The 11,660-nt window shown below is 36.9% G+C and overlaps 1 protein-coding gene across 1 annotated transcript; it reads right to left on the reverse strand.

Annotated features, from left to right (window-relative positions):
- Nucleotides 1-386: 386 nt before the first annotated feature.
- Nucleotides 387-1,472, reverse strand: LOC140226696 (somatostatin receptor type 5-like). Its single transcript, XM_072307136.1, has one exon. It carries the CDS (start codon nt 1,470-1,472, stop codon nt 387-389), a length of 1,086 nt encoding a protein of 361 aa, XP_072163237.1.
- Nucleotides 1,473-11,660: the final 10,188 nt, after the last annotated feature.

Raw genomic sequence — 11,660 nt, forward strand, 5'->3', positions numbered from 1 at the left:
GAAAATGTTGTTGATGATATCAAAATATTTTCACTCAGATACATATAGGACTCGAGTCTGTGGCCTAACAGCCACAAACAACGAGACTATATCAGACACATGCATTGTTCAAATGTTTGTCAGTTTATTTTAGTTAAAGTATTGAATATGGAGTTTAAAAGTTTATGGTGAGTGAAGTTGTCTCAATTCTATCGCACACAGCATTTCTGACAAATGAAGAGCTTGCTTCCAAAAGGCGCTAAACCAATCATTTTTCAATGGATTTAGCGCCTTTTGGAAGCAAGCGCTTCAAATACCGAGAACTCTTATTCACAATGTAGATTGCGTTAGTTTCGGTAGTGGTGGTATCTGCGTACATGTGCTGAGGCGACAAGACGTATCCAAGCCTAAGGTTTCTTGAATCTGAAGCAAAGGCGTCTGCTGGATTCCGGAATATCGGACAGACGACAATGTATAATCTTGCCGAAGACGTCACGAAAGTTTGGATGTTTCAAGCCGTATATGATAGGATTCAGGGCACTGTTGGCCATCATCATCATCGACCCGTAGAGGGTCAGGACGCTTGCTCCAGGAATCGCAAAATTGACTCCACTCGGCAGGAAGCAGAAGACGAACACGCAGACGATGGTAAACAAGTTTTTGGTGATCTTCATTTCCCTCTCCTGCAGTGCTGCATTGAAATTAAAGTGCCCCTTGGTGGCTCCACATCCTCCAGTCCCTATTTCCCGGTCAACGACTGGGAATTTAGAACGAAAACTGCGACCGTGATTGACAACGAAGACGAGAATGCGGGCGTAGAATACCGCTGTGACGATCAGGGTCAAGATGATGACACTTCCCTGAATAAGAACGAAGTAGTGAACCAGGGGATTTGAATCCGTCACGGAACACAGCGAGTAGAACGTGGAATAGCCAAGTTCACCGATTCCGAAGAGAACAGGGACGACCACGTACATAATCGACGTTGCCCACGTAAATATCGAGCAAGCAATCGCTTTCTTTGGTTCATTGAAGCCTCGTCGACCACGAATACCTTTCGTGATTACGTACCATCGGAGGATGGATATAGCAGCAAGTGTCTGGATGGCTGCCCCGGAACACGAAAAGAGTAACCCAGTTGTTACAATGCAGACGACGTCGGGCAGCGGGTACTCGCCGGATCGGTTGACGAGACCAACCACGAGGAATGGCAGACACACGCAGGTCAAGAAGTCGGCAATGGCTAGGTTGACGATGAGGACGTTCGTGGCCGTGTGGAGCTTCTTACAAAGCGCGACAGATGCAAACACCAGGGAGTTGCCCACAAAACCGACGGCGGTGACGAGGCACAGAGAAATAGCCACAACAACGCGGTGATAAAACGGAATTCCACTTCGACTATGGGACGTATGAGAGCTGGAAGAAGTTGTAGTCCACTCAGCTTCTGAAATATGAATGAATGTTCCTATACTGGTGTTCAAGAGCTCCTCCATACCGGGAGATATCAGGTCTAATTTCTTTGCGTGAACTTCCTGAATTTTCAATCTGTGGTGGCCAAAAAGTGATTATTTTTTCTCCCGCCTTCTTTACTTTTTTATTTCCTGATTCCTTTTCAAGTGCTGAATAGTTGCTATGTTGAGACTGCGAAAGTGGTAGAAGTTTAAAGTACCCTACAAAAGCTTGAACTGGAAAATCAGAGAAGTCCATGCAGAAATAACTTCGCAGAGTGAGTGTGGTATCATTCACGAATGCAAATTGATTCGTGGACCCGTATTAACTGAATTTTAGAACGAAACCAAGCATTGGGATCGGCGTGATTTTGTATCTTTTATTGAACTGACTGAAGAGCGCCAGGTTTTACACTCAGAGAACATGATCCTTTTCGTTAATGCGTTTGTGACAGCAATGCGTAAACAGTATTCCACTATCTCAAGGGCAAATCTAATGTCCGCCTCCGAGTCCGAGCATTTTGCTCTACCTATGGTGCTGTATAATGAAGCGAGGAAGTGTCGTTTTGCATTAAAAAGAAAATAGCTTGATAAGAACTAGTTGAAACCGCGGTTATAATTAGGGCGAATTAATTCCCCAAATGGCAAGCATGGTAGCGTGTAATGCACTCACGCACTTTAAACAAAATGTCCCTGGCAGTACTCACTGTCGAAATTTAGTATTGCTTAAAACTGCCCGAAAAAAAAAGAAACAAAACAGCCCCTCATAACAGAATGGAGGAGAAACACATTTCAAATCAACTAAGAAACAAAGGGAAAACTGTTATCACCCTCCACAGACTTTATGTCATGTCTAAGTGAATGCAGAAAACAAATAGATAAGGTCCTTACTCACATTGGTGTAATCATTAATCAATGCCAATGGATTTAATGTCTGGGACTAATGATAATGACATGCAAGATCTTCTAAATTATAGAGCTATATCAAGAGAGGAGAAATTGCGCAGGTTTTAATAACATGATAACTATTTTTCCCCATAATTCATCAGGCACGAAAAAAAATAAACTTAATAATAATCGCAGGGCTTTCTGATGGAACAGTGGCAAACATTTAAATGCCTTACATTTAAATGAAATATTCTTACAATTAATGTTCAAAAAACTAATTATATGTTATTTACCAAGAGAAAATATAATATTGAAAATTTTTCTGTCAATATCTGTGCCTCTCAGGTAAAACGTGTGTCGGCATTGAAGTTTTTAGGATTAATACTTGATAAAAATGTTACCTGGAATGCTCATGTAAATAACCTTTGTAATGTGTTGGCAAAGAATATTAGTGTTATGTATAAATTAAAGTCAATGCCTAAAGTGTTTTAAAAAATGATTCATAATTCAATTGTTTTACCACATTTGTCATACGGGATCATAATTTGGAGCAATGCATCAAAACCCCAGTTGAACAGAGTTTGTGTCTTACAAAAACGAGCAATATGTATTGCACACCATGCTTCATATCTTGCCCATTCATAACCAATCTTTCAGTTGTACAAGATGCTGCAATTTTATGATATATATCTTTTACAGTTGGGTATTTTTATGTATTTATGTTACAAAAAGTTCCTTCCAGAATCCCTTTTAGATTATTTTTCGCTGAACAGCACTATCCATAATTACGTAACAAGAAATTCTGCAAACTATTATCTATATCACATGCGCACCTCATTTAAAAAAAAAAAAAAATCAGTTATATATCAGGACCCTCATAATGGTATTCTATCACTAGGGAAATTCAAGCATCAAAATCTATTAATAATTTCAAAATTAAATATAAACACGTTTTTGGAAGATTACAAATATAGTTAATTCAAGGCGTATTTTTGTTGTTGCTGTTTTCTGTGTTGTTATCGTCCATACCTCCGTAGTTTTCTTTTGTAATGATTGCATTGGTTTGACTTGTTCTGTTTTGTCACCTTAACTGACATTTTTTTTTTCTTAAATATGTCAAAGGTATGTATGTTACAGTAAAATGGGTCAGCTACTCACAAGGGCTTTTCCTTTCTTGCTGCTTCTCTCACCAATGGCATTTTCTCCGTATGTAGTCATATACCGCCACATTATTTTAACTTTAATGTCGTATGTCCTATGATTTTTTTTCTCTTTTTGTATCTTATTTTGTACATTCATGTTTTATTGTATGCTCTGTATATTCTAATGCTTGGTGCAAAATAAACTGAACTGACTGATTTCAGAAATGAAATGACAAGAAAAACAACTTGAACAAAATATTAATAATAAACCAGCAAATATAACTATAATGTTCTTAGATGTTTTTTTTTCTTTTCTTTTCATTTCATTTAATTAAAATAAAAGGGACATCTCCCTTCTGGCTGCTACCTACTTATAGCATAACTATTAACCAAAGAGTGTGATTTGTATGTTCCTTGTCGGTGATGTATCGTGATACATTCATACACTCACAACTCTTACAACGAAACTCGCGACGAAATAGCAAGCACATACTTTGATATGCAGTTTAGACAAGTGCACATTTATTGGTAATATCTATAATGTATCCAGCGTAGAAAGCAACAAATGTATATGTGACCCGTTACAACAAAAGGATCCGAAAGTCGGGGGAGGACAATTTTCTAGAAATGGCATGATGTTATTCCCGTGCTCCTCTACTTTAATTTCATAATATATAGCACAACTCATAAAGGTACTCGGTTGCGGAGATATCGATGATTTCATCAGCGCATGTCAAGTGGTTGAGGAAATCAGAGTTTCGAGAAAAACGCCTTCAAAGTTGTCTTTTCGACGCTATCATGGTCATGGGGAGGCGAGACAGTTTTCACAGCTTGACAATAGAAGGCACGCTCCTAGCGACCTCCGCAATGTTCAGTCAAGCTTAGCGCCAGCGGTCTACGCACAACCAATCAGTAATCAGGATGCCATGCACTGACCGATAAGATCACTCCCTCGTTGCTAGGGCGGAATCTAGCTGCGGCGCTAAATCAAAATCTTCCGACACGTTTCTCTTACATTGAAAGTCGGAAAATCATGGCCCAGAAGAACGCTAATTTCTTGCCTTTCTTTTGCTCATTTAGCTTCGAAATTTCGGCAGATGATGGACAAAACATTAGACTACAAAATTTTGCCAAAAACAGAAATCCGATTGTTTTAACCAATTTTGATGATGTGACCTCAACCTCGATTTTTTTTTTTTTTTGGCTCGGCCATCAGCGACTTTAGGATCCTTTTGTTGTAGCGGGTCACATATGCACGCAGGCTCCCTAATCTCTCTTGGTAGCCATATTCAATGGTCATGGGTATGGCTAGGGAGTAGCCGTTGAGGACTTGTCCCCAAGAGGGGAGAGTCCAGAATGAACCTATCTGACAATGTGAGGATTACATATAAAAGATAAGTCTTTGATGTAAGAATTACTTTGTTTACATGTAGCAGAACTGGACTAAGAACTGACTGTGGAACTGTAAATGCAGGAGTCTGGATTACTTGCAGAACAAAAGAAAGGATTAAGTATTAAGTTCATTGCGGATAACTAGAGGAAGGAGTATATTGTGATGGTGGGCTTTAACATGGGGAGTTTGCTTGGGAGTGTGACGACATTGTTGATAAAAGGATGTAAGAACTATTAAACTGTGGGAATTATAAACAGGGTTTGGAGTGGGCTGTATCTCTAAATGCATTAATGGTGAAGGTCCTATTTTACATCTTACAATATGTACGTATAATTGTCAATCTATTTTTGCATTTTTTCCCTTTTCACTGTCTTGCTGCTATGTTTGTAATTGTATCCGAATATGTATGTATGTGTTTGTCTGTAATATGTTCCTTGCTTTGGTGAAATAAAGAAACTTGAAACTTAAAACTTGACTTTGTTAAACTGTGTGCTGTAGTGGAACCGTTTTATAAAGAAAATATTATTCCATTGTCATTCTATATAGTTCATTCTTTCCCTATAATTTCTTTGTGTTTGTTCCCTCCACTGTTTTTATCACTCTTTTGACCTTCTACCAACACACCCCTTTTGTTTTATAGCTCAGCCCTACCCATATATTGCAAAATGTAATTTCATGGCTGTGGTATTTCTCTGTCTGTATTACTGCGTGTCTGCGTTTAACTTCATTTTTGTTTTCAATTTGCTTCTATGAAGATTGATCCCATGCCCACTTTCACTTTTTTTAGCTCAGCTGGCTCGATATCAATAGATAAGCGATAAATCGATAAACAATTTCCCACATTTTTTTTTTCAAATAACATTTGGTCCTTTAGTCCACGTGTAGTAATCTAAGATCCCATACATCTTCATTCATTCAAATAGGTCCTACACTGCTTCTGATATTCAAACCTCAACCCGTTTTGGAACATTGGATATACAAAACAAATCTCAGCATTGGTCGAGACAAGTGTAGACCTACTTTCCACACAAAGTCCCTAAATCGCTGTTTCCACAGTTGACAAGCTTTATTTGACGAAAAAGATACAATCGAGTAATATTTACATCACATAACAAGTAGGCTTACAACCAGTCTAGACAGACACGCATCCAAGCTCAAGCAGATAAAATTTCATTATAAACCGACTGAGGGTAAAGTAATGAACTAAATAGGCAAACTGACAAAAATGATATCAAATTCATGACATAGGGCGCCATCGTTTCGTCTGTCCATGATTAAATGACATGCAGACCCTGGGAGACACAGTAGGAGTGCCATCAGTTGTCAGTGACAACATGAACCAGTTTCAACCCTGTCGGAGATGATTTAAAGAACAAATTCACCATCATAGGCCTAAGCAATTGAAATACAGCAACATAAGTAGAAGAAATCAAGGACAGTTTGAGGAAAATGGGACAATCAGTTTAAATGTTATGAATTCTTACAGTTTCTGTTCAGTCTCTGCTGGTGTGGAGCCACATACAGGTGATGATGATGTGGCAGGCGTAGAACGATGTAAGGAAAATATAAAGATAATTGGAGAAAATTTCATTACTATTCTTTTTTAAAGAACACATTCCTTCAACTGAATTTAGCTGAAATGTGTAAAGGGTAGAACTACTCCCCCCCCCCCCCTGCCTTCTGAATGAGGCAAGTCATGTGCTCTTTTATCATGTGATAAACATGACAGATAAAGTATGCTGGATTTTCTTAATGTTTCCTTTATATCGTTCTATAAATATCACACCAAAAGCTGCATTAATATTCACATTCATCGATCGCGGAACTGAAAGTTCAAAAATTCTAAATTTTTGAAAGGATCGCCCGATTTAACTCAAATTGTCTCAATTGCCTTGACATGGCTTAAATCTCTCAATCTATGTGTTTATTAAGGTAAACTTGTCCTTTAAGACAATCTTGATTGCAGCTCGCGCACACGTTTCGGATTCTCGCTTAAAGAACATATAAGAGGGTCGAGAAACCGAAGAGCAGACCACAACTTCAACTGCAGCTTTACCAAAAGTTACAGTTGGCGGCTTGCAGAGTAGTTTACGGGAATTGATTTGGCATTTTGTGTGTTCAGGAGTACTTTCCCCGTGGGATTCAATCTCATCCTACGCGCAATTCAAAAATGGAGCGGAAGTTACAAGTGGCTTTATTTGCTGCCTTCGTAGGAATACACTTTGGTAAGGGGCATGTATTTACTTTCAAATGGAATTCTTGTTTCATTTAACTTTATTTTTGATTTATTTCATGCTTAATACTATTGATCATTCTTGATTTTGGGCATGCATATATTTGTTTTCATATATTATTATATATATTATTACATATATAATACTGTAAACAACAATTCCTCTGTCTTTTATGGGCACTCTTTACATCAATATAATAACAGCTGTTATTCTATCTGCACTTTGTTGTTCGTTTGTTGTCTTAGGCTGCATTTGAGAAGAATTTGCTTTATCCCCGAAAATTTTTGTCGTTTCTTTATGTTTCTATATTTTGTTCCTAAGATGTATTCCTTATCTTGATCTGTATACACTCGGCTTTAATTCTTGGATGTACGCTTAAATCTCGCTTTGAAATAGGTTCTATCGTATTTCTATAAGATTATACCTAGGCCTTTATTCGAACTTTCATAAATTGACCACTATGTCCTTCTGTCACCGTGCATCACTAATCCCACAAACAGCTACGAAATCTTGTTAAATGGAGAAAATCTAGTGATGCTGTTTTGTCCAAAATGTCGTATTGTAAGGGAAATATTATCAATCTTACATTTGAATGCAAGCTGAATGAGCTTTTGAAACTATTCAATTATGCAGTTTAGTTTATTATAAGTTTTTGACCCTCCATAAGTTGAGAGTAGATCGCAATATTACAACTGCATATAAAAAGAATAAGAATTAGTGCAGATAAACCATATATAGCAAAAAGAAAAAAAGAAAACATGGAAAATCCTCCAAGTATCATAAAAAAATACCTGTATACAAACGAGTTATTATGATACACTTGTGTATTCTCAAGGACCATTATGCATTATTTTGCAGTACAGTAGTATAGGTGACTTCTTTATGCTTACATCAGGTTGTTCTGCAATGCAAGTTACAACATAGATACATGGCGAAATAGGCAGATAGTTGTCACGTAGGGACGTGCATGTATACAATGTTGACAGATGAGCATATTTCTAAAGTACAGATATGTAAGCACTTCTTGTGTGTGTGTGTGTGTGTGTGTGTGTTTTCGGGCAGTTATCTTCCCATCTTTTTGTCTTCCATATACCCTTGATAGTGGAGGCTTTCATAAAACCCATACTCCACAACCTTTTTATTCTTTGGCTTTTCATGACGTGACCATGGTGATTGTGCTGACGCACGCATATCAAAATTAATGTGACTGACGCCTGATATATGATGATAACAGGATGCCCAGGACGATAGATAGAATAACAATGCCTAATGGTTTTGAAAAAAAAAATCCAAGAAGGAAAAAAAAAAACCCGAAGCAACATCAAAACGCATAAGAACTCATAAAAGAGGTAAAACAATACAAAAATAACAACTAAAGCACATCGGCATAATCTTTCTCGAAATATTATATTTAGTTTTGCGGATAAAAATCGAACGAAAATCTCCAGAAGCTATGCAAATGGCCATAAGGGTCTCTGCTTTGTATATTGTATATAACAGTCACTCACAATCATGGTGAGTTTGACTGAATTACATGTAATAGAATGAAGGCAGAATACTGCAATCATGGTGAAGTTAAAATAGGACCATAAAGCACACCCTACGAAACCAATACCCACACGTCCCACAGCCCACGATACCGACATTGAACAATAATTATAGGTCCATGAAAATTTATTTTCATTTGATCCTAACACTTTTAGGTTACTGACAAATAGAAAACAATGGATACGAAAACAAAGAAATGCAAAAAGATGTATACGGTAGAGACTCATGCAGTGTATTTTTTAGATCACAAGAGATTGTTTATCCTTCTATCATTTTATCAGTCCAGTTTCCTTTGTGTCATTCCCTGACGACATGCATTTGCATTAAAATGTGCCAAACCATTACATTTCATACATAACTTGTATTTACGTAGTAATTCACATAAATACCTTTCCTGTGTGCATCGCATTATTCAAACATTAATTAACACAATCTGACGATGAGGACCTTTTCCGTACTATAATAACCTTGAGCATAGATTTCTAGACTATTCGATATATAACGGGCACGTAAATATAAAACCCACACAAATTTGGGGGAAAACAAGAAGAGTAGATTTCCATTGTTAATTTAGAACAATTATCTCTATATATATATATATAAAATGCTATCACTTTGACTATGCTGTCATGTGCATAATAACAGCATAATAATTGAACATAACCATAACGGACAACGAATACTATACTAAATTTGATCGAAGTCCTTCAATCAATAACCGAGATCTAGGTGGGGGTTATTTTAGGCCCCCCTCCCCAGTTTGTTTGTTTTTTTCCAGCTTCCACAATAGCTCAGTCTTTGTAGAGCTATGTGTCACACTTTTGTATTTTCCCCTCTCCCTTTTTCTCTGAAATTCACACTGAAAGTGTCTGGAGTCCTGTTGAGCGAGGAAGAAAATGGATTTTGCCCGGTGACTGTCGCCAGCTGTGGAACACACACACTCCCCAGCGGGGAGACGGTTGCTACGGTTCCCAGGTTAGTGGGGGATGAAGAGATAGCCATGATGAAGAAGTATCCCATGCTGAAAGGAAAAAAGATGTACATCTGTAGTATTCCACGTGAGTCATGAGCCGATCTCGTTATGTTCCTTTCATATATCGACAGCACAGGATGGCAATTCATCTGAAGTTTTGACCATTAGGAATGATACTGTATGTTTGTTTGATGTTGCTGTTGGTTTTTACTTCACCATTTCTGTAGATATGACTCTACTGCCTTCAACCTTGCTCCATTTCCTCTCAGCAACCCTGCCGATTATGTTGATAATGAAATGGGAAAAATGTTTCTGTATACAACCACAAAAATATGAAGAGTTTGTTCGCAAAAACCGATAAGTCCTTATTTGCCAAATGGAGATATTTGCGATAAAAGGTCAAGAAAAAAAAATAATAAGAAAATACATCCTTCTTTTGACCATAACTTTAAAAATGTACTTTTATATGCAGTGGCCAATTTGTCATTTCAAAGGTATCATTTTGTACTTTATGACAGAGACCGTACTTAAAAATTTTCAAAAATGGACTTATCGGTTTTTGAGAACAGACCCTTCATAATACCACGAAAATATGAATGGATGAGAATGAGTTTCAATGCGACTCGTTAGTTTTACCTGTGAATAATTCTGTTAAGTTGAATTATTTTTCTGTTTTTTTCATTCATGTTCCATAATAGTATTCCACATTTCATACAAGTTTTATATTCCATTTGATTTTAGAAAGATATGTGTTTAACACCACAGACAGTTTGAAATAAAATTGCACAAACGTATAAGGACATATAATTGACGTTTAATATGAGGAACCCACTAAAAAGCAAAGTTTGTAGGATGTAGGTTCCAAAATAAAATACATACTTTTAGTACAGTATATTAATGTCAGTTATTACAATCGATGACAATGTAAATATCTATTTAAGATCATATATATATATATATATATATATATATATGTCCATTTTAACTCAGCCTGTGCCTCGGATCCTTGCCAGAACAATGGAACGTGTAGAGAGGCTGAAACCGGGAACGATTGTGCTTGTACTGAGGATTATTTTGGACCACAGTGTGGTATGTATGATTTATGTGACCCTGCATCACAAAACCATCAAATACTCTCCAGACATGGATTTTAAGTTAATGACAAATACTGAAAGAGTAGAATCTAATCATTACACTGATAAATAACTAAATACAAGTACGAACTTTCCTAAAAAATACAAAGACAGTACAAACATTTCCAAAAAAGTGTTATACTCAGCAAGGACATTTCGAAGTTCAGGGTATATATTCTCACCTTCTCACCTTCTCTGCTCTATGCAATGAATGGGGAAAAATATTTAAACGGGATGCAAAACAAAATGCAACCGCAAGTAGAGGTAGGCTTATTTATAACAAATATAGTCAGGCTTTCTTGTGCTTTAATACCCCGCTCCACTGCTTCAGGGATAGACTTAGAAAAAGGAACAAACAGTGTAAAAATGTTAATCATTATAATCAATGTTAAGTAGTGTTATATACCCAAACTGGGAACAATAGTTCGAATAAGATTGTTTCTATAGACCAAACTGTCTACAGTAATGGTTTAGTAGGAAATTGTGATACCTCCTTATATTTTAGGATTTATTGCGGTTTTTTTCTGTGGTATAGATTTGTGATACAGGTAACGGTTTCCTGTATCACAAATTTATACAATAGAAAAAAAAAAAAACCTACACAGCTGCATCAAACGTGTTAACTCAAAGATTTTTCAAATCATTACTCCCAGTGGTAATCAATAAGTTTAATTAAAATAATTCTAATCATGGCTGATTCTATCTTTCAAAGCAGTACCTTTGTTGTTGTTTCTAAGGCATACCTAATATCACCATCAAAAAAAAAAGAAGAAAAAAAGACAAGTTTTTCTCCTTGTTTCAAATCATAGCCTGCCCGGTGATTTACACTGAAGACGCTGGCGGACCACAGAAGAGGTTCGCTTTTCTCGATGTCAAACTGTCTGGAAGTGCATTTGTCGTCGATTTTGAGGTCAGCGCTTAT

This window comes from Diadema setosum, chromosome 3 (genome assembly GCF_964275005.1).
Source record: "Diadema setosum chromosome 3, eeDiaSeto1, whole genome shotgun sequence".
Classification (NCBI taxonomy): Eukaryota; Metazoa; Echinodermata; class Echinoidea; order Diadematoida; family Diadematidae; genus Diadema; species Diadema setosum.

Coding starts and splice junctions, on each gene's coding strand:
- LOC140226696 (XM_072307136.1), bottom strand. CDS start 1,472: ATGGAGGAGCTCTTGAACACCAGTATAGGAACATTCATTCATATTTCA.